The sequence below is a fragment of the Schistocerca serialis genome, chromosome 2 (genome assembly GCF_023864345.2).
Source record: "Schistocerca serialis cubense isolate TAMUIC-IGC-003099 chromosome 2, iqSchSeri2.2, whole genome shotgun sequence".
NCBI classification, from domain to species: domain Eukaryota; kingdom Metazoa; phylum Arthropoda; class Insecta; order Orthoptera; family Acrididae; genus Schistocerca; species Schistocerca serialis.
Window position 1 is genome coordinate 135,898,586 of NC_064639.1, and position 24,397 is coordinate 135,922,982.

The following is a 24,397-nucleotide window of genomic DNA, read 5'->3' on the forward strand; positions in this document are numbered from 1 at the left end:
AACACGAACATCTAAAACAGACGTAGAAACAAGGTCTGGAGTTTAATTCGGCTGCAGAGTCATGTTTATGGTGATTACAATGGGGCACACGTGACCTGGTGAGAAGATATTTAATATTAATTTCACCGTTTATTGGAAATGTTCGGTAACAACGTTGTGAACATTTGCACTGTGTGCCTTTCTGAAGAATAAATACTGTGATGTAACTCCTGATTGTATACAGTGCATTACCTGTATGATGTTGCTCCAGATTAAAAGTAATAAATTACCTAATCACTGGCAAGAACTACATGCGTCTACATCGTTTAACTGGCTGTGAAACTTACACAGAACCTCGAAGCCGATTTACACGTATGTTCTGTGCAATAAATAACTAACTCTGCAAATGGTCACATTGTTTTTGGTGGCTATATTTCGAAGCTTTTCTTTTCTATTGAAAATAACAATAAGTATTTATACTGCAGCCTCTTATATACAAGTTCTCTTCCGAATTAAGCATCACGTATAACGTGCGTAAAGCACATTTAATTTCTTAAGATAGTATTCTTCGTCAACTTATCAAAAATCAAACAGTCGTAGCCTGCAGAAATAGCGCTTTTACTCAAAATTCAAAGTGTCCTATTGCCTTTGCGTAACTTAAATGGCACCATACATGCACTTTGATCGTGTCACAGAACAATCATATGATTAGTCCGAACTCCAAAAACATAACCTTTGCCGATTTATGTATTCCATGGAAAACCGTGTTGATGGGGACGGTCGTTAGTATTATAATTGTATGCAGCGCTGCATTTGATAATTCCTCTCGTTCGGGCAGTACTTCTCCCTCATTTATGGGTGTAGTGGAATCATGCATGGGTGCAAACGCAACCCTTTAGTTATTATATTGTCGATGTTTGATTTTTGAATACGAATTGGAATGAAGTTAGGATGCGTGCGTGTCGAATGTAGTTGCCACTTACTTCAGGTTACCATTTCCGATCCAAACATTTTCTGTAAACGTGTGACAACATGGAATTTTCATATCTGTCGTTTGCGCTTCGTACTGTGGTTTTGTCAAAACTTCCTGGGTCCTGAATAATGGACATAAATTCGGCAAATCATAAGTCAGCTTGGGCCTTTTTATTCTTCTTTCAATTGGACGGTCGCCATGATGATATCCCAGTAGCCAAATTTCGGTCGCTGTGCCTCAAGGGTAGCCACTAGTGCCAACACAGATTACATAATGTCCCTTGATCATAATGAAACACCAAAGTCCATCTACTGAATAAAATATCAATTATATAAACAATAGAAATTTTTCGGAAACATGGTAAAGTTCTTTTTTTCTTTTTCGTTACTTGGTCTTTATAGGAATGAGACAGTGTACCCTACAGAATCTTGAGGATTCGGACCATTCGATCTAAAATACGAAGCACACATTTTTAATCAAACGTAACTGTGGAATATTTACAGTTAAACTATCTTCAGCTTTGAGGTAGAGTGTGCGTGAGTTTCAGGGTATGTGAACTAACAAAAGTTTGCTTCTTATTAACGCAAACGTTCTTTTCATGCACGAAATTATGACCATTTCTGTGTGTGTCACTTCCACAACACACAACAAGGAACCGTATGAACACTGCCGCTCATAAGACTTAAGTTATTTGCTCTTTCTATCTATGACAGATGCTACATTCACTTACCTGAGTGGTCTGCACTCTAGTGAAAGCTGACGCAGTGTAGTCCCCAGGATTTCTCTATTGGATTGGTAGGACGAGACACACTGATGGAAAAAATTTAAGGCAAGAGGACGCAGCGTCTTGTCTAGAAACCACAATGTTTCGAGAACAGTGAATTGACACTGATGAACGGTGAACGTTCAACTGTTTGCTATGTAGTTAAATCTCATGGAAAGGAGCACACGGTAATCGATAATAAACACCTCGCACAATACTTGTCGTTCCAAGAAGAGTGAAAAAGAATAGTGTAGCGTACTGCGAGCGAAATTATTATTTTTTTTAGAGATGATATAAAAATTACGGAGTAAAGAAGCAGCTGTAGCAAAGTCAAAATGCATGTCCGGCACTGCGCTTCGAATGCATTAATGACACAATCCTTGTTCGGTTATGATCTTATTACCGAAACATCTTTGACTTCAACCCCAGCACTCCAGAAAGAAAAAAAAAAAAAGCAGGACCGTCCTAGGCTAGGCCTTGGTGAGTTATCTCCGAGTAGCGTTGGCACGTGTGTGCTTGAGCGGCGCCGGAGGGGGCGAAGGCGGAGGCCTTATAAAAGTGGCGCTCGCTGCCTGGTCGGCCGGAACACCCGGCCACTCTACCAGCCTGCGACATGAGGCCCTCACTGACGCTGGTCGCGCTCTGCGCCCTTGCCGCCGTCGCCTCGGCGACCATCAACCCGGAGCCGCACGTCATCGGTGAGTACACGTAGCTTCACAACACTCAGATCTGCTTTCTAACGAATGCGCATGTTTCTTACTTTCCGAGTCAGATGTCTCTAGGCTTTCATCTGCACTTCACGAGTTAATATACGATGTTTAGGGGACTTTTCAATGTGTGCTACTGAGAGCGGTATATGCACTCCGCTACTTAACCTAAGTACTGTCAAGTGGGGGTGTGCCCCAGGGAGCAGTGTTGGGGCCGCTCCTGTTCCTTATTTATATAAATGATATGCCCTCTAGCATTACGGGTAACTCCAAAATATTTCTGTTTGCTGATGACAGTAGCTTGGTAGTAAAGGATGTTGTGTGCAACATTGGCTCGGTTTCAAATAGTGCAGTACATGACCTCAGTTCCTGGCTTGTAGAAAATAAACTAACGTTAAATAACAGTAAGACTCAGTTTTTACAGTTTCTAACACAATTCAACAAATCCTGACGTTTTAATTTCACAGAACGGGCATATGATTAGTGTAACTGAACAGTTCAAATTTCTAGGTGTTCAGATAGACAGTAAGCTGTCGTGGAAAGCCCACGTTCAGGATCTTGTTCAAAGACGTGATACTGCCATTTCTACTATTCGAACGGTATCAAAAGTGAGCGATAATTCGACACGAAAATTCGCTTATTTTCATTCGCTTATGTCGTATGATATTATATTTTGGAGTAACTCTTCCCACTCTACAAGGATATTTTTGGCTCAGAAACGGGCGGTTCCGGCAATAAGTGGTATGAGTTCACGAACCCCTTGTCGACCTCTGTTCACGAGTCTGCGTATTTTGACACTGGCCTCTCAATGTGTATATTCCTTATTGTCGTTTCTTGTTACCAATGTTAGTTTATTCCCAAGAATAAGCAGCTTTCACTCGGTTAATACTCGGCAGAAATCAAACCTGCATTTGGATCGGACTTCCTTAACTCTTGTGCAAAAAGGTGTGCAGTATACTGCTGCATCCATTTTCAATAAGCTGCCACTCGAATTCAAAAATCTTAGCAGTAATCCACACGCTTTCAAATCGAAACCGAAGAGTTTCCTCATGCGTCACTCCTTCTATTCTGTCGAGGAGTTCCTTGAAAAATTAAGCTGATTCTTATTGTGTTGCTGATAGCGTTTACTTAAACGTATGGTCTGACTTTTTTCAGGTTCATGAACATTTATTTTAATCTGTTATTACTTTGATGTCGTAATTTCATGTACTGACACGTTCCATGACCTTGGAGATTTGCTCCTCAATTTGGTCCTACGGAACTTGACGTGTAAATATATTTAAAAAAAAATACATGGAGGACTTAAGGGTGAGATACCGAGCGAGGTGACACAGGGGTTGGCACGCTGGACTCGCACTCGGCAGGCTACCAATTCAAATCGGCTTCTGACCATCGAGATTTAGATTTCCCGCGATTTTCCCTAAATCGTTCCAGGCAGTTACGGGATAGTTCTTTGGGCACAGTCACTTTCTTTGCCTCTCCATGAAACAGTTCGTCTTTGTGCTCCGTCTCTAATGATCTCGTAGTCGAGTGGTCATTAAACGCTAATCTTCCTTCCTTACATCAGTGTGATAGTTTCCACAACGAAGCTCCGTCTCGAAATCAGCCAAGGTAATTTTGGTCGTACATAAAGCACACCAGCGGTGAAACACAATCGGTACTTTCGTTTCGCGATAGCAATGGTAACGTTACCGATGACAACGTCAGTAAAGCGGTGTCACTTAATTACGGTTCATAGCGAAGCAAGGTAAGACGCTTCATGAAAGCAAGTCAACCGATCTAGACTGTAAACCAGCTAGCTTTCTTTCGGAGTATGGTAATGAAACAGCTCAGTCTTTAGCAGTCACGTACGACCCTTCGCTGGAAGGAACGATCCACACCTAACGAACGGAAAGCACTCAAGAAAGGAAATAAAAGTGATCCGATGAATTACACGCCCTTATTTTTGACATCAATTTACAGTATGCTTTTAGAACAAGTGGTGTGTTATATACGACATTGCAGAGCACTGCAATATCGTATTTGTCCGCCGAAACCGGGCAAGCGACTTTCAATTAAAAATGTCTCCCCTGCACGGGGATACACGTAATGGGCGTACGAGTGCAGTTTGTAGACACAGGGCTGACTTCGTATGGAAGATGGATCTGGCCGTGTCGTGCTTGGAAAGCGTAATGGTAAGGTGACCGCTCGCGATTAGTTGAAAATTCGGCTTCGAGTCCCTGTGCACCATAAATTTTCACTGTCATCATTCCGTTATACGTCTGCTGGTTTTCAGTATTTGCAACTACGAATACATCTCCTGCAGGTACTGAGTAAGAACATTGAGAAATAACCTCGAAGAAATTGATTTGTTGACACATAACCAGCACGCACTGAATAAAAAATCGTTCTTTTGAAACACAAATGGCTCTTTATTCACACGAAATAATAACTGTCGATACAGGATCTCAGACTGATTCCATATTTCTACACTTCCAGGAGGCTTTCAGCACCGTTCCACACAAGCAACGCCTAATCAAATTGCGTGCCTACGAAGCATTGGTTGTACGACAGGATTCGTGATCTCCTGTCAACAAGGCCTCAGTTCGTAGTAAATGGACGGAAAGTTGCCGAGTAAAACAGAAGTGATATCTAACGTTCCCCAAGGAAGTGTTGTATACCCTCCCCTGTTTCCAATTTGTGTGAATGATTTAGGGGACGATCTGAGCACCCATCTTTGATTGGGTGCAGTTGATGCCGACATTTACCGTCTAGTTAAGTCATCTGAAGATCAAAAAACAACTGCAAAATTATTTAGACAGAGAATCTTTATCATGTGAAAAGTGGCAGTCGATTCTAAATAATGAAAAGTCTGAAGTCAATCACGTGAGTACTAAAAGGAATCCGTTGAATTTCGGGTACACGATAAGTTACACAAATCTAAACGCTAACAATTCAGCTAAATACCGAGGGATTACAGTTGCGACCAACTTATAGTGGAACAATCGTATTTAAGGAAAGGCGAACTAAAGCCTATGTTTTCTTCACAAAACACTCAGAAATTGCTACAAATCTACTTAAGATACTGCCAACACTTTGCTCGTCCGTCCTCTTCTGGAGTACTGCTGCAAAATATGGGATCCCTACCAGCCAGGATTAGCGGAGGACCCTGGAAAAGTTCAAAGGAGGGCAGATTGCTTTGCATTATCGCATAACAGCGGACAGAGTGTCACATATGATCCGCACTGCGGAGAGATCGTTTCGTGAAATTTCAATCACATACTTTCTTCTGTGACTGCGAAAATATCTTCGTGACTCTATCTACGTAGCCCGCATCTCGTGGTCGTGCGGTAGCGTTCGCGCTTCCCACGCCCGGGTTCCCGGGTTCGATTCCCGGCGGCGTCAGGGATTTTCTCTGCCTCGTGATGGCTGGGTGTTGTGTGCTGTCCTTAGGTTAGTTAGGTTTAAGTAGTTCTAAGTACTAGGGGACTGATGACCATAGATGTTAAGTCCCATAGTGCTCAGAGCCATTTGAACCTATCTACGTAGACAAAAATGACCATCATGATGAAATAAGTAAAATCAACACTCTCACGGTATGATTTAGGTTTTTAGTTTTACCATATGCTATTCGAGAGTGAAACGGTCGAAAAATAATGCGGAAGTGCTTGTATGAATGCTCTGTCAAACACCTAAGTATGAGTTTCAGAGTAGTCACTTAGGTGTATATGTAGTTTACATTGTATCTGACAGTCCCACTCTCTATCTTGCTATTCTGTTGGCAGAGGGTACGCGGGAACAAAGCCTTTCAGCTGCGGCCATGCGGCCCAAATTCCTGAAATTGTAGCAGCGTGATCTTGAAGCCAAGTGTGTGCTGCAGGAACTCTTATGCACCTTCACTGATTTAGGAACCATGACCCTCGCTATTTTGTAAATCTCTCTGAAAATAACATCGTCGCTCTAGTGAACGGCTGTACATTGAGCGTGTCTGTCAAACAGTCGCGCTGGCTGCATTAATTCGTGACAAATGGTTCAGTTTTTTGTTTTTAATTTTGTCTGTCTCTCTGATCAGTTCGGTTTGGTGAGGATATCAGATGGCGAACAATGCTCGTGCGTAAATTAGTCTACCTCAGGATTTTTCCATGAAATATAAGTTTACCCTTCCACGGGGGAGGGTGATTTGTATGGCAGCTCCACCTTAAACCGCCCTCGACAGAAACTCATAAACGCTTGGAAGTTTTGTCTCATTCCACTCGCCAGTTGCCATTCGCGTATTAACCTATACTGAAAATGTTTGCGAATACTCTCACATTACGTTACATGTATTAAAGGCAGTCTTTCCACTAGGTCCTCACTATCTGAAAGACTGTCTACAGTTCGTAATACGCTTCCAGTGTCACCTCCGTCTTCAACATTTTGAAGAAAAAATTGTGATCGAATAGAATGAAAATGTTGAAAAGACAGTAGCTTAGAATACTGGTTAAGATAGTGAACCGTAATCTATATTAGTAAGGTTCAAATCCCGATAGCCACAAAACGATTTAGTTTTACGTGAGTTACGGAAATGTCTTCAGCCTAATACCACAATCATATTCGTCAACAAGATGATAACCGATATCCTCAGTTTCTCTAAAACTCTAATGCACCATATACAATGGCTTCACTGTTGACAAGCTATGAAACGTTCTTTCTTTTAACGTAAGAAAATTTCTTTTGTGGCAACACTTATTGTCATAGTGTCTAAAGGCTGTCGTGTCTGATAAGAAGGTTCCCAATTCGAATTGTATTCTGGAACTGTATAAATAAAACAATAATCTGCATACAACAGCAACTCTTGGAACACACAGTAATCGTGTACTGTAGTCGAAAAAGTGCAAGTACTTAGCACGTTATAATAAGGAACACTCTTCAGTAGAGCGAACTAAGCATTTATTGTTATGCTTTCGGTGACAGACATAAAATATAGACTCGCTTAGAATCTCAAACTTGAAACTGAGAAGTCCGCAGCTCGTGGTCGTACGGTAGCGTTCGCGCTTCCCACACCCGGGTTCCCGGGTTCGATTCCCGGCGGGGTCAGGGATTTTCTCTGCCTCGTGATGACTGGGTGTTGTGTGCTGTCCTTAGGTTAGTTAGGTTTAAGTAGTTCTAAGTTCTAGGGGACTGATGACCTTAGCAGTTAAGTCCCATAGTGCTAAGAGCCATTTTTTGTGAAACTGAGAAGTGTTTGCATATCAGAGTTCCTACACTGCCAACAGAACTAAATTATGTTATCACTTCGTATCCCCTATGTTCCTTACTGATACATATTAGTTTCTACTTATCGTAATAAGCATAAATGGAAACAAATTTCTCAATTACGAATGTAATTTAACGACTTAGATACTAATATTTGAAATGATGCAGATATATTCACTGTTGTTATCTGCCTTAAAAGGGGTACTACATAACATTACTGGTGTATTTTATATTTAAAAACAACTCAGGCACACAGTGTCATTCATGTAGTAGTTTTCCTACCAGCGGTCTGTCCATAACATTATTGCACTCGAACGATTTCCAAATGCTAGGACTAAATATCGCTTGGCAGTTGAGCTTTAGTTTGAAGTAGCGTTACAACAGAGTAGTTGCCCGAAGTATGTAGACATAGGAATTCATTCAAAGAACCACACACAGAACGACGTTCTTGCTTGTGCGATGTTTATACCAAAGCTCCTTAAAAGTGGTTACAATATTCGGCTGCCTGAACACATATTGTCTGAATAAAAGTCTCCAGAGTCATCGGGTGAAATTTTGTACAGCTAAATTAGGTTCTCTTCTTTTGATATTTTCTGTTCTGCAGTTATACCCTTTCATCAGTTCTAGCGATTTCTCTCTTTTCCTTCGATATACAATAGTTTATAACTATTCCATTTCAACTACTACACACTCCTGTTTCAAGAACCCATTACCGAAATTTCGGATAATAATTGCTTCAGCATAGGAATTAGCCCCGTTTCAGTAGAGATATTAAGCATGAATTACGTTTTTCATAATGGTATTAACTCAAATTTAATATTACTTTCCTCTCTGCTGCCATGTAAGTTTTGTTGCCAGCGAAACAACAATCACATTAGATATTCCATGTCGTCTTAATTTGTCTTTGATTGTGATGTGGCGATTTAACTCACACAACAATATTTCTACGACAGTGCACTTGAAAAAAGAAGTATTAGCTTCTCTACAATTTTTTCTGTTCTCAATGTATTGGTAATATCGTAGTGGTTATCACTGTCACCATTGGTCACAGAAATGAGCTACTCATTAAGGAAGTATTTTAAACGCTTTTCACATTAGATTTTCCCACAGATTTGTTGTAGTTTTGAACATTTTCTTTACTGCGTAATTCATTGTTTGAGCCCGTAAACGATAAAAATTCGTACACACTTCTTGCACATTAGAACAGAGGCACGTCTTTATGCTTTTCTAGGCAATAGCCAGACTTTTAAATACCGTTGCTTCTATTAAACCGAATATTTCGGGCCGCAAAGAAATGTCATAGCATGTGACATACCTTTTTCATATAACCTAATGCACTGCGCAGACGGAAAGTGATGAGCCCAAGAGATGTAGCAGTATAATAAGTGGAACTGGAGAGTGTTCTTAGTGATGAAAGAATGATTCTCTTCATTTGATAAAGCCATCAAGACATTGTTATCGAGATTAATAGGCCGGTAGATCATTCGCAGATTTAGAAAAATCTGGAAAGGTTTTGGGAAAGCAATAGGATTTCATTTACCTGAGTGACACGCTGTAATGAAGTACATCAAACCCGATGGCAAATTTTTACCTTAGTAGTGAGAAAGTTTTTTCACAAACATAACGTTACGAAATGTCTTCTCCTTGCAGCGGACAAGGATTTCCTTCTGAGGCAGAAGAAGCTGCTAGAAGTTTTCTGGCATGTCGGACAACCCACCGTAGACCCCGAGCAGAAGAAGATTTCGGAAACCTTCAATCTTGAAGAGAATGTCAACAACTTCAAAGTAAATCAAACTTTAACGTACAGCTTGTGACAACATTCTTTGAATATACTGATTTCATGTATTTTGTCGTTGTTGCGATAAGTTATACTGAAGTATTTTTCTGACTCCCCTTTGCAGGATCCAGAACTCGTGAAGAAGTTCGTGAATTACTACACTCACGGCTACTTCAAGGAGCGTGGAGAACAGTTCTCCATCTACAACAAGCTTGACCAGATTCAGGCCAAGGCCCTTGTCGACCTTTTGTACCAGGCGAATGACTTCGAGACTTTTTACAAGGTAAAGAAAATGCAGTGTGTAGCGAAATGTGATTATTGAAGAAGTATGCTTTTGGTTTGTCCTGTGGAATGAAAGGCATCTTAAAGTTGTCCGCTTTTTCTAGAATGGTATTTAAGTTGGATACTAAAATCTGTTTCACTCGATATTACGAATAACGGTGCACACTGACGTTGATAAAGATTTTTGTGGTAGGTCTCGACTGTCTAACACTGTGTCACTAATTTGTGCTCGTTAAACTTCTAGGTTAGTCTGATGCATTAGGAAAGATATTTTGTAAACATCTCACTGATAGTGTACTCTTGTGGCTATGTCTATGAAGCGTAAGAGACAGATCGGTACAGAGTAGTAATACATAGGTAACAGATGGATGGGTTTCGAGTAACGTAGTGCAACTCTTCTCGTATCTATTTTCTGAGAGTTTTTAGTGGCTTATTAGAGGTTCAGTGTATCTAACAGAAACGTAAGTAAGTTTATGTTGGTAGTAGCTAGCCTGACTGAAAGTGAAGAAGAATTACAGGATGTGCTGAATGGAATGAGCAGTCTAATGAGTACAGAATATGGACTGAGAGTAAATCGAAGAAGGCGAAAGTAATGAGAAGTTGTACAAATGAGAACAGGAAGAAGCTTAATATCAGCATTGATGGTCACGAAGTAGATGAAGTTAAGGAATTCTGCTACCTAGGCAGTAAAATAGCCAATGACGGACGGAGGAAGGAGGACATCAAAAGCAGGCTAGCACTGGCAAGAAGGGCATTCCTGGACAAGAGTGGCAAACATAGTCTTTAATTTGTGGAAGAAATTTATGAGAATGTACGCTTGCAGCACAGCATTGTATGGTAGTGAAACATGGACTGTGAGAAAACCTGAACAGAAGCGAATAGAAGCATTTGAGATGTGATCTATACACGAATATTGAAAATTAGGTAGACCGTTAAGGTAAGGAATTAGGAGGTTCTGCACAGAATCGCAGAGGAAAGCAATATGTGGAAAACACTGCCGACGAGAAGGGACAAGTTAGTAGGACATATGTCAAGACACCAGGGAAGGACTTCCATGGTACCAGAGGGAAATGTAGGGGGCAAAAACGGTAGAGGAAGGCAGAGACTGGAATACATGCAGTAAATGATTGAGGACGTAGGTTGCAGGTGCTACTCTGAGATGAAGAAGTTCGGACAGGAAAGGAATTCGTGGCGGGCCGCATCAAAGCAGTCAGAAAAGAAGAAGAAGAGGGAAAAAAAAGTTCCTAATAGTGTGTAAGGCACTGCACTGCAAAGACCGCACGCATGCTTTAAGTGAAGTGTGCGTGTGTGTGTGTGTGTGTGTGTGTGTGTGTGTGTGTGTGAGAGAGAGAGAGAGAGAGAGAGAGAGAGAGAGAGAGAGAGAGAGAGACAGAGAGTTAGCGTGTGAGTGACCTGACCTTTTTCTCGTTAGCCTCTCCATGTTCTTCAGTTACTGCAGTGCGTAGTACTAAAAGTATCGTTTGCTTCCAGCAATATTAATTTACTGGTTAAAAATTTGTCTAGCACGAAAACTTAAAATCATTTATACGAGTCACAAGTGTTACTTTTCCGAGTACAGCATGAACATTGGGATGATGGAAAAACTTGATGAAGGATGCCATATTGGAGTTTCATTTTATTATCGTTTCAGTTTCTTGGTTATTTTCAGTTCTTTAGTTGACTTAGGAAAGTAATTCGTAGAGGCTCTACCAGATACATTAATTCAGTCGCATATAATAAACGTCTATTATTTCTGGTTTTTGAGGTGCACTGTGAACTATGGTGATGCTTTTAACGTATCTGCCATTCCAAATATTCATTTTTATACATTCAACTCTTGAAGGTTTTTGTAAATGCTAATCGCAAACTTGATATTTGCGGCTCCACGCCCAACAGTGGTTACCGGAGTGTGAACGTAGATACTGATGGTTGCATAATACAATTACCTACATCAGTGTTGCTGGTTTCCAGACGTCCGTGTGGGCCAGGGACCACCTGAACGAGGGTCTGTTCGTGTACGCTCTCAACGTGGCGAAGCTGCACCGCGAGGACCTCTTCGACGTGGTGCTGCCACCCTTCTACGAGCTGTACCCGCACCTGTACGTCAGCCCCGACGTCATCAAGGAGGCGTGGGAAGCCGCCCTGCAAGGTACCACACAACACTGCATCATTCTCTAGCCACGCAGTTCATCACATTGTAAACATTTGTACAGCACATCTCTACGCTTACAGCCAGCCGATGTGGCCGAGCGGTTCTAGGCGCTTCAGTCTGCAACCGCGCGGCCTTTACGGTCGCAGGTTCGAATCCTGCCTCGGGCATGGATGTGTGCGATGTCATTAGGTTATATAGGTTTAATTAGTTCTAAGTTCTAGGGGACTGATGGCCTCAGATGTTAATTCCCATAGCGCTGAGAGCCATCTAAACCATTTTTTCTACACTTACAGTATTTTCTTAAATATGCGGGGAGAGCATCATGGGAATTCTGATAACCTAAATTGTCTGAAGATAGACCCAATTACCCCGCGAAGCCCTACTTACAAAGTATCAATAATGAGACTGAGAGAAAAATCTGAATATAGTTTTCTGCTTCCTGCGGGTCGCTTCCGTAGGGATCGGGAACACAAGATCAGACCAATAACAACAAACATGACGCATTTAAACTATCATTCTTCTTGCGGTCTATAAGCGATGGGAAGTAACCCTACATTCTGTACACTTCAAAGTAGTCTCTGCCATGCACTTGATAGTGGTTTAGAGAGTGAGTAGATCGACGCAGACAGACGCTTCTCGTCTCACAGACATACAGATCAGGCAGTAGGACATTTCGATTAAAGCTTTCCCACGTAACAAATGTTCCTAAAGGTATCGAGCAATTACTGAAAGTAAGTGTAATGTCAGTGTCGAAACTTATAGCTCTCTGATCTTATCTTTTCATCGAAATATCTCGGCGCTTTAGCGACGTCATGCCAAGTAAATTACGTAGGTCTCAGAAACTCGGATTATGTCTCGTTATTGGCCGATGTTAGTGATCTAACTAATAAAACCGTTCCAAACAACTAACATATGCAGTGAGAAAATAATAACAGAAAAATATTAATAAGCCTGAATAATTCTTTTCATTAGAATAGTTCATACATTAGGCAAGGCTGCATTTCCTGTACTTCGAATGCCAAACTCAATTCAGTTGATGCTCAACACTCTATAAGGGCTGTCGCCTATGACGCCATCTGTGTGGCGAGCCCAATGTACTTTACTATTTAAAAACGTAAATGAAAATTTCATATTTTTCGAAATGTCGAATGACGTCTAACACATATAGTCACACACTTGACCTCTAAAATATATCTCTTTATTTTTTTAACTCGTCCGTTATTAATATAACAAAAGTGGCAGCCAATCCGTGCCCCCATAGGTGACGCAGTGATTATTTCAATAGACTCGGACTCAGTACAAAAGAATGTCAAATACTTGCCCCGGCATCCACATTATATTTGATTGGTCCTGCAGCAATTATAACAAAATCTGGGGCTGTAAGTTTCGAAATAACACAGGCAACATCTTTCCCCAACCATGAAAGGTCCGAATCTATGCTGCAAAACGATAACAAAGCACGAAAACATTGCTTGTCATGAAAATATCCTCCATTCATGGTCCTGTGCCACTGCAGATGGCATCAACCCAGCTATAAGTAGTTCTTCGCCGACTCCTTTCAAGAGTTTAATTGTTTCTATTCGGTGTTGGACCATACCGGTTAATAATTGTGAAACTTCCCCTTTGGAAAATTTATGAATTACTGTGCTTGTAAACTTCTTATGTTATTTGATTTTCAAACAGCTGAGCAAAACTGCGCGTAGTCAGACATTTCTCTCTTTACTTATTCTCATCAACACTAAAATGACACACAAATTTTTAGGGAAACGTAATCTGACTTTCAATAATCCCTACATTTCATGAATCACTTACCTCACAAAAATCTTCGTTACGCAAACTACTGCAATACAGCGAGCGCCAATACGCCAGATAAATAAAAGATTCTAACTATTGAAGGCACTAACTACTGAGAGGCATACTTAGCAAATGAAAGATTTTGATGGAGAACAAACAATGTATTTACCTTAATAGTGTTCAAAAGTCATTATATATATATATATATATATATATATATATATATATATATATATATATATATATATATCAGTTCATGACATCCAGTCTTACAAATTTCCTTTTTCTGACGGACATACGTCCAGATCGTCCGCGCTCAAAATTCTGCCATCTCTCTCCCCACATCCACCACTGCTGGCGGCTCACCTCCAACTGAGTAACGCTACGCGCTATTCACATCCATCTGCCCAACACTACAATAGCAAATATTCCAACAAAGCAAATCAGCCACAGACTGCACGCATCACAGTCAATGATTTTCATACAGAGCGCTACGTGGCGTTACCAACATAAAAACCTAAACAGCCTACATACAATTGGTGGTCGCAGTACCCACTACTCTTTTTGTCATCTACTTTCTGGTTTAATGAGGTGCTACGTATTCCTCTCTTGTACCAGCCTATTCATCTCAGATTAGTAGTTGCATCAACGCCCTCAGTAGTTTGTAGGATAGATTAAAACTTGTTTCTTCAACTACAGTTATTTCCCTCAGTATGTGCCTCTAGTACCATGGAAGTTATTACGGGATGTCTTAACATGTGTACTGCCCGCCCTACTTGACAGTGTATCCCACATTTTCCTCTGCTCGCCGATTTGGCGAAAAACCTCCTCACCTCTTCTCTATTGCAAAATTAGCTATTAACATATTTGTCCGTAAATAAATCAGCCAGTCCTCGTTCCGCTATCCAACAGGCAAGGCCTTCAGCAAGGAGAACCCGTACGTGATCCGCGTCAACTACAGCGGGCAGCCGTTCGCTCGCAACGCCGATGAGCTGGTCTCGTACTATACTGAGGACGTAGGCCTTAACGCCTACCTGGACTTCATGCACTACCGCTACCCCTTCTGGGCCAAGATGCCGGAGTATAACCAAGCCAACTACACACGCCGCGGAGACCAATTCTACTACGGCATCAAGGCCATCGTCGGCAGGTACAACCTGGAGAGGCTGTCGAACCACCTCCCAGACGTAGAGCCCATCGACTACACGAAGCCCATCAACGGAGTCGTCCCTCAGGGTTCCCTTGTGCAGTACGTGAGCACGCTGGAGAAGAGGCTTCGTGAAGCCATCGATTCAGGATTTGTATTTGACGTAAGTCCAAAGACAGAACCCTTATTTGATATGTTGGACTGTACGTTCCAGTGGCGAGTAAAACATTTTCTCTCTTCAGAGCAACTTCACAAGGTACTCACTGAATGACCCTCTCAGCATTGAGATCCTTGGAAGAATTGTGGAAGGCAATGCGGACTCCATCAACAAGGAATACTACGGCTCGTTCTACAGAAGCCTCCTGTCTCTCGCTGCCGGTCCAGGAGTAAGTACTGGTTTAATACCTGTCTGTTTGCTGTGGAATGCCATTCTCCGAGTCAGTGCCTGTTTTCTTAGACTATGTTTTTTTTCTCTTCTAGAGCGTCACCCCAGCCTCTTCCTTCAGCAACCCCGCCTTCTACAAGGTTGCTGCGCGAGTTGCCTCTATCCTTGATCAGTTTAAGGAGAGGCTCGGACCTTATGCAGTAGAACAGGTACGACACAAAATAGTCTTAAACTACACAAGTGCGGTTCCTAGATTATTACAATTGTCGTAGGCTGTTGCCCGAAACAGTCTCAGTATAGTTCATTACTTAAATGCTCAAACGCAGTGATAGATCTTATGACAGTTAAGGTTTATTGGTAAAATGGGGCAATAGAGCAGAAGAATGTAAAGTTCCAGCAAGGTTACAATAATAAGGTTGGGCAGTAAGCGCTCTGCTCTGCCATTGGCTGGCCTAGTGACGTCAGCGTGGAAGCAAGCGCTCACAAGCAGACGACACGGCATGCGCGTTTACGTGAAGTTTTTGGCGGAAGATTTTGTTTATACCAGAATTGAAATGTCTAAACTGCTTTTCTGCTGCTAAAATATTAAAGTTAAAACTGATGAGTTATATTCTTTCGCAGTTTATGCCTCACAGATCGGTAAAATATCAGATCACAGCCACACTGACACACACTTGAAATTCGAAACCTTGGCTCAAATAAATCAGAAACTATTCATTTAATCGCATTGAAATGAATTTACTTAAGAGCTCGAAGTTGCACACACTTGTTTGTAAGAACAGCATTCCTTCTTTCTAAAGCCGCTATAGTATTCATCAAAGTAACTTTATCTGTGTCTGAAACAAAAACTGTCAGCTGTACATGTGCTCTTATTATCATTATTCTTATTTGGTGACAGCTTTTCCAGAGGTTCCAGAGATCTCTTATGTAGTTCTCGTTTCTTATACCGTTTGGTTCTGTCTTCTGTTGCGGGTGACACATTGACAGTCGCACTACTGCACGGCAAATTGCACGAAGGAACTGCATCTGGCTTGAGCATTCTTTTTCGGGGCAAATTAAGCAATTCAGACTGTAAATCCCTTAAGTAATTTGTTTCTGCGAAATGGCGAGAACATATTCGTGCATGCGCAACATTTACACTGTCTTTTCTACAACATTTCGAGAATCATAGTTTTTGTAATGTTTCATTACGCGGGAAACTGTGATACATTACGTCAGTTCCCTTTGTGATCCGGTTGTAGGGAAAACAGCCCGTAACAGCACAGCCTGGCATTGTAAAAATTAATTTTCTGACTCACTTGTAGATTCTCCAATAAGACTGTCACAGAACGAACCATAAATTATAGAGCTGGCGAACACAATGTTGATCCCGCTGTCCACTATCGCTAACTATTTCAGTTCCGAATCAAATATCAATTACAGCAAAAACCGTTAACACTCCCGAATCCCGAATGTTTCCGCTGTTGACTGAGTACCTCAGAAGAAAGAACTCAATCACACACAATTCGAACTGTGCACTGTTTGGCACAGCTGCTTCCACCGTGACATCACGCACACAACAGAGAAAACACGTTGCTTTCTGCGCATCGCTTTCTGCGCCCCTCTGAGTTCCAGTTCCTTTCAGCTGTAAAAACATAGATTTCAGTTCATTGTCCAAAGAAAGTATGAGAGAAGTGTTATGACCTATACTGAGTTTTTGCTATCAAGTGTCACAGCACAAACACACATTATGCATTTGTAAATGTATGCCAGTCCATGCCAGTTACGAAATTTCAGCACCGTCGTAATCACCACCATTGTAGACGACATACTCAATTTACAGTGCTGAATTCTGCATCATTGTCCTGTGAGATTCACTGACATGCGAAAAAAAGCATATCGCATTGCAGTTACTACCTCAATGCTGACCCTATCCCGATATGACACTGGAAAGTATCGCAATGAGATATGCAGTAAAATAACGCACTGACACGCAGAATATGAACAGGTCGTGCACTGTTGCGTGCAACACCAGATCAATTAAAACAGAACACCTAATGTAATATGATCCCACCTATCTGAATTTTTAATATCTTTTACTACTAATGTACTCAGAAGTCACGTATAGCAGTGCCTAATCATTTCTTCTGGTTCGAGTTACTTGTAAACATCATGCAAATAGGTGATATGTGTTATTATACGTACTGCTATTGAACTTCTATAAACAGCGCAGCCACAAAAACTTCTCTGTCTGTAACTTTTCGCTGTTCTGTACATATTCCAACATAAATTAGGCCATTAAATGTATAAGCAACTATTCCCCTAAAAGTTATCAGCTATAGCGGCGAAAGAGATTTATACTGTTGTAGTACCAGTGTTCTATTATATTTTATTACATTATATATTAGGTTTTATAACCCAAAGAAACTGATTTTAATCGATCGGATTGCCAGAGAAAAGTAAAATTGCTTACTAACAAGTTGCTTCCTACAGATGACGTTAGTCAAGGTGGACGGTAAAGTTAGGAATAGTGCAATAGGGAGGGGTGGACATATATCAGATGTCAGCCTGACCATCGAGGTTTGTGTTTGTTGTTCTTTTTGTCTTTCCAAAACAACTTCGCAGGAATGTCGACTTGGGCAATTCATGAAGGCCATTCGATCGTATCGTGATACATTACTACCTAGCCCACACACGACACGATAATCTACTATTTTATCCTACTTGTAGTTGCTTGACAGCATTTCCTTGTCTTCTAAGAAGTCGTATATTATTGCTATGCATAACACAGGCTCATGTAGCTCAAGAACGCGTACCAGTAATATTTTCCTCAAGGAATGCGCAGTTGGTTTGCTTAAATTTCCAAAATACACAAAATTTCATTTTCCGCTTCACGTAATTGTTGTAGTTTACTAGACAGAGGCCGGAACTGCCGTAAAGCACACAGTACAAGGTGCCAGAGGAGGAAGATGGCACGGTTTCCGCCTGGATGACACAACCCGTTTTCTTTCCAGCTGCTGCTGCCTGGTGTGAAAGTCGAGAGCCTGACCGTCGACAAGCTGGTGACGTACTTCGACGACTACGATTTCGAGCTGAATAACGCTATTCCGGTCGAAAGCGTGGAGGAAGGCGCCAAGCTGAATGTAGTCGCCCGCACGCAGCGGCTGACACACAAGCCGTTCAACTACCACATCAAGGTCACCAGTGACAAGGACATCGACGTGTTCGTGCGCTTCTTCTTCGGCCCCCGCTACGACGTCTACGGCAAGGAGCTGACCCCCAACGAGAAGAGGCACAACATGCTCTACACTGACTCATTCGTCTTCAAACGTAAGTTTATTGAACCGGTTAACAAAACGATTATGTTACATAATCAGTGATCACGAGATGAAGTAATTCAATGTATGACGCTGATTTTCAAGAGCATATAATGAAACTGATAATAGAATCGCGCAGTTACATTCCCGTTAAATATCTCACTAATAATGACTTTTAGATGTTGCTCCACAAGTAATATAAGTAAGAAAATATATTTACTACGTAAAATACATAATTGATAGACCATATAATAAAATAACAGGTGATCAAACTACTAAAACATAAAATTCCAACAGTCCGCAGAACCTGTATTTATTGAAGTCGTTTAGAGACTCACACAACCGGTTTCACAACTTTTAAGTCGCATCATCCGGTGTATATCAGAATAGAAAACTTTTGCAAAATAATACTTTGATAATGGTGAAATGAAGTCACCTGAGACATCTTAAAGTACTAAGTGAATAGATTTAAACAAGGACGTATCAAAGAATAAAATTTTTGTATGGATATACACCAGAAGACGCAATTTAAAAGTAGCGAAACCCATTGTGTGAGTCTCTAAACGACTCCAGTAAATGCAGCTACTGCTTGCTGTTGGACCTATAGTTTCAACACCTCTATACTGATGGTCATAATGTTATGTATAATTACTTTAGTTGTGCCCGCCCTAGTCTTTAAAATTAGCTACCATTATGTAAAAATGTGTCGATTCTATTCTTCTCGTTCCAAGAGTATGCATTTTCAGCATTTCGTAACCGTGAGAGATACCAGACTCAATATACAATATTAGTTCTCGACAGTTTCAAAAATCTAACTTCAACTACATATAAAAACAAATTATCTATTTCCTTCTATCAGTCATACCAGTTCATGAATTTCGACAACATTATCAATGAAGTGCAGCTATCTGTTGCTATATTTAGGTTAAAATCAACAGTAGAGATGGCCATAATATTTGTTGCTTTACCGATTTCGGTTTATGTTAAAGCCATCTTCAGAATTTTTGGCCCCCTATGGCTCGTGCTGTGGTGGTGGCGGCTCCACGGTGTTCTGGTGATACCACGATCACACACTGTCAATATTCTGAACATGGTTTTAACATAAACCGAAATCGGTAAATCAACAAATTTATAGTCATATCGACTGTTGATTTTAACCTAAAGTCACACTAGTATTTCACAGTTATACTTGGCACTCAATCTGTAGAAAGCTGTACTTGGCAGTCAAATGGTTCAAATGGCTCTGAGCACCATGGGACTCAACTGCTGAGGTCATTAGTCCCCTAGAACTTAGAACTAGTTAAACCTAACTAACCTAAGGACATCACAAACAGCCATGCCCGAGGCAGGATTCGAACCTGCGACCGTAGCGGTCTTGCGGTTCCAGACTGCAGCGCCTTTAACCGCACGGCCACTTCGGCCGGCACTTGGCAGTCAATCTGACCACAAAAAAACGTGATTTCGCGACAAATTTCCACACCTCGAGCACACAGTTCCTTCTTTCCAGTGCATCAGTTTGTTGGTTTCACACCGGAATCATCAATTAAGCAAGTCATAAAAAGCTTAATGTGATTTAGAAATGAAGAAAACTGGATATGAGTGATTGGCATCGTTGGCATGGAGGCGCCATCCTGAGAAGTTCGGCCACCAAGTGCATCGAGGCTACGGGCGGAGAAAATCTCCAACATGGTGGGGAGTCGAACCCGGGCCCGATTGCATGAAAGGCGAGCACGTTACCACCCAGCTAAGCACGTGGACATTTAGAAATGATTTAAGGTGTGTCTGGGGCACGGGGTTAACAAACGTTTCGGCACCAAATACTGCGTGCAAATGTACCTGTACCTGGGAAACCTAGGTGGCTCTCTCCACAACATCACAAAACGAATCAGAAGCGACCGGAGACGCTAGTGTTATTACTCTGGTCTTCAGTCCGAAGACTGCTTTGTTGAAATTCTCCACGCTAGGTAAAGCTGTGCATAGCTACTGCACAGACCTACGCCCATTTCAACCAGCCAACTGTATTCATATCTTTGACTACCTCTACAACTACACCTCCCCCCCTCTGCCCCTACTCCATCTCCCACCATTACCAAATTCACGATTCCCTGATGGTTCAAGGTGTTTCCTATGAACCGATACCTTCTTTTGTTCTAGTTTTGCCACAAAGTTCTTTGTTCCACCTATCAAATTTAGTACCTGCTTATTAGTTACTCAGTCTACCCATTCGGTTTTCAAAATTGTTCTGTAGAACCACACTTCAAATTCTTGTATTTTCTTATTATGTGACCCGTTTATCGACCACGTTCCCCCCTCCTTATAAAGGAACGCTCCACACCAATTTATATCTTAGCAAACGACTAAAATAATCTGCAGTGACTAATTTTCAGTATTTCATATAATTAATAATCGAATTTAAAAACTTAATATTGTGTCATAAACTAGTCATTAATAAGTATAATCTTAGGTTTAAATATTATCGCAGTAATTCAGGCACTAAATTTGGAAACTGTCTAGCTTTCTTGAGGCAGTGTAGCCTGTGGCGCACAAGTTATCCACACTGTATCCATCTAGAACTGAGAATGAAAGCATTTAGTGGCTGACAAAAAACTTTATACGTAAGTTGCAACCATTCGGAAATTTTTTCTTGCTGATACACAAAATAGCGAAAGGGATTAACTTTATCGCACATTACAGTTACGATGTTCAATGCAGCAAAACTTCAACATCAGATGTGACGTTTTAATTTATAACTTCTTCACTGCTGGCTCTGGTCGCAATGCATTTAGCACGCAATATCCACGCATATCACTGAATGTATCTGCAAATTTACATCACTGTACGACGTATAGCTAATGAGCTACGGCCGGCCGTTGTGGCCTAGCGGTTCTAGGCGCTTCAGTCCGGAACCGCGCGACTGCTACAGTCGCAAGTTCGAATCCTGTCTTGGGCATGGATGTGTGTGATATTGTTAGGTTAGTTAGGTTTAAGTAGTTCTACGTTCTAGGGGACTGAAAGTCCCATAGTGCTCAGAGCCACTTTTTTAATGAGCTACGACGTCATAAATATTGAGAGTCGTGAAACATCAAGTTTTGCTTCCAATGGACCTCAAATTACCAACTATACACTGATCTAGTGACTGACAAAGAGAGCACTTAGCGACGTCCAAGAAAGTTTAAACACAATTTTAAAGCTTTTCTAAACATTTTCTCGCCTAAAGACTCAATGTCAGATATTCAACACACATTCTTACATTGTAAAGTAATCTGAAATTTGAAGCTGTTTTACATATAGGAGTTGGATTCCTTAAAGAATCGAGGGTTTATTCTTGCTTCTATGGGCCGTAAACAGTGTGATAAGTTATGATGATACCTGACATTGCCAGATGTATTGGAGGCGGTCTCAGAATTTAAACACGGTTGTTCTTATTACAGAAGTTTATTCGCCCACATCGCCCAAAAAATACACAGTGATTAATAGTGACAGCAAAATTAAATCGACATCTTCACACAGTTGCATTGATTTTTATTTATTTATTAATTAATTTTTTTTTACGAGGTCAGTCCACTTCGTCGACTGTTTACATTAACTGGACACAATGTGTAGAGAAGACTTTCCACAGTACTGTCTCTCGTTATAGTATAGGAGCACAACTGTGCGAACAATGCACAATAGTTACAAATTGTGGTGTGCATACTGTAAGACCCTCGGTACACACACCATCAGATTATTTGACTTGTCGCTCTAACGAAGTAGGCGAGTGTCAGCAATATATCTTGTGGTCTTATCGTGTCGTGTTTATCTTCTGCCGCCCCTTAGAGTAGCAGATTGACGGTGACCAACTTTAAACAGAACTTGATTAATTTTCACACACATTTATTAAAATAATAACAATCATAAACCTTACTTAACTTGGTTCTGGATGCTATTTACAACTGACAATCTGAAGTTCCTTTGGTCTTGGTACATTAATCTTATTCTCACATATCTCTGATACTTGACAAAGTGTCTATTCATTTATCTTCATGGCTATGTACAGGAATATGGTAATCTTATTAGGCGCACACTGAAACTTGACTATAGACTGGTACAGACTAATGCAGACTAAGGCAGACTAATTCAGACTAATGCAGACTGGTACAGACTGGTGCAGACTGACTAATCGGAGGTCTGTATACTCGTTATAATACCTCGCGCGTTCAGGTATCACTGCGCGAGTGTGGTCCATGAGGAGAAAGGTTCTGCATTAGCAGCAATCTCATTGGCTGCGTTACATATTAACACGCGGATCGGCGGAAGCAGAATTTGGTCCGTCTCCAAGACAGCGCCATCTCGTAGTGCGGAGACGGACGAGCGCTGCGCCTGCACTGTTGTGCTTAGCGGGGCGCGCTCTACTGGGAAAGTTGTGTACGCGTTGACTACGCGGAACTATGTACACAACACAAATAAAATACCTACGACGTATATAAAATGTTTTTCCCTTGTCGATATCTGATAGGAAAGTTTCCAACAGCACAGAATATTTATTGTACAAGATATTTATCTGTAACTGATTGGTTGGTTTTGAGGAAGGAGACCAGACAGCGAGGTCATCGGTCTCATCGGGTTAGGGAAGGACGGGGAAGGAAGTCGGCCGTGCCCTTTGAAATGAACCATCCCGGCATTTGCCTGGGGCGATTTAGGGAAATCACGGAAAACCTAAATCAGGATGGCCGGACGCGGGATTGAACCGTCGTCCTCCCGAATGCGAGTCCAGTGTCTAACCACTGCGCCACCTCGCTCTGTCTGTAACTGAATACACAACTTCATGGAAGTCAAATTTTATTGTAGTTTGGGAGAAATGTATATATTCGTAAAATTTCACTTTCTGTTTCAGTGAAAAAGGGCGAGAACGAGCTGGTGCGAAACTCGAGGCAGTTCAACTACTACGGCCAACTGCCTCTGACCTACAGCAAGCTCTACCACCGCACCGAAGCGGCCATTAAGAGCGGCTCGGAGGTCTACGTGGACGACTTCGTGAAGAAGTACGGCGACCCCGAGGGTCTGATACTGCCCCGCGGAACACGCAGCGGCCTGCCGCTCAGCAGCTACGTCATCATCACCCCGTTCACGCACAAGACCATCAGCAGGATCAACCCGTACACCGACGACATCGGCGCCAAGATCTCCTTCTTCCCCTTCGACAGGCCCATCAACGAGCTCGAGTTCAACGTGCCCAATTCGTACTTTGGAGAAGCTGTCGTTGTGCACAGGAGTGGTGATGAGGTCATCAAAGCCTAAATGATAAGGGTCACTTTGTGCCTGACACTCATCTTTAGCATAGTATTACCTTAACATTGTAACACGTATTTGAATAAAGCTTAATTTTCTAATAAACGACATTCATTAGTTTCTTTTTTAATTTTAACTCCTCATGATGTTAGCGCAGGAATAGACAAAAGTAATTCCATCTCTGGTAAGGGAAATACACGCAATAGACAATATCGTAGCGGTTAAAACACTGGATTTCCGTTTCAGCCATTCTAATCTTGGGTATTTTCCACTTCTATAGTTGCAATAAGGTATGACATTATAGACCTATCTCAATAATGTGGTCAGTGTGACTTCGAGCAAGCAAGGTGATTTACTACACTTCGATTTCAATGCCGGGCACATATGCCTAGCAGACTGCATTTGTGAGGTGCCTGAAAGTTACAGCCTCAATAAGTCTGTATATTCCAGCTCCAATCCTGAAATATTATTAGTTATTCAGCACTCAGAGACAAGCTGGAGATTACTGACTTACACAAGAACCGTACGCGTTTCGGGAGAAAAATATACATAGCTCCGAACACATTCGTGCTTTAATGATACACTTTCATATTCGCTCAATATTTGTTTCTATATCACCGCTTAACCCAGTTAGTTATTCCAGCAAGACAATGAAGTCAT

General features: G+C 41.4%; 1 protein-coding gene and 1 long non-coding RNA gene across 2 annotated transcripts in view; one reads left to right on the forward strand and one right to left on the reverse strand.

Moving 5' to 3' along the window:
* LOC126456850 (uncharacterized) overlaps window positions 1-2,075 on the reverse strand; it is a 93,437-nt gene extending 91,362 nt beyond the window's left edge. The window contains exon 1 of the long non-coding RNA XR_007585392.1: window positions 1,683-2,075. This is a non-coding gene — a long non-coding RNA (uncharacterized LOC126456850). The remainder of the gene's footprint in view (window positions 1-1,682) is intronic.
* Window positions 2,076-2,180: 105 nt separating this feature from the next.
* LOC126456849 (allergen Cr-PI-like) lies at window positions 2,181-23,847 on the forward strand. Its single transcript, XM_050092663.1, has 9 exons — window positions 2,181-2,413; window positions 9,287-9,420; window positions 9,538-9,696; window positions 11,667-11,844; window positions 14,554-14,951; window positions 15,031-15,174; window positions 15,269-15,382; window positions 18,167-18,482; window positions 23,343-23,847. Exons 1-9 carry the CDS (start codon window positions 2,329-2,331, stop codon window positions 23,744-23,746), a joined length of 1,932 nt encoding a protein of 643 aa, XP_049948620.1. The 5' UTR covers window positions 2,181-2,328; the 3' UTR covers window positions 23,747-23,847.
* Window positions 23,848-24,397: the final 550 nt, after the last annotated feature.

What these genes read in the sequence shown, in the direction of transcription:
- LOC126456849 (XM_050092663.1), top strand. Translation starts at nt 2,329, where the DNA reads ATGAGGCCCTCACTGACGCTGGTCGCGCTCTGCGCCCTTGCCGCCGTC. An exon ending in GTGGGAAGCCGCCCTGCAAG is followed by an intron (nt 11,845 to 14,553) that starts GTACCACACAAC and finishes GCTATCCAACAG; the next exon opens with GCAAGGCCTTCAGCAAGGAG. An exon ending in CTCTCGCTGCCGGTCCAGGA is followed by an intron (nt 15,175 to 15,268) that starts GTAAGTACTGGT and finishes TTTCTCTTCTAG; the next exon opens with AGCGTCACCCCAGCCTCTTC.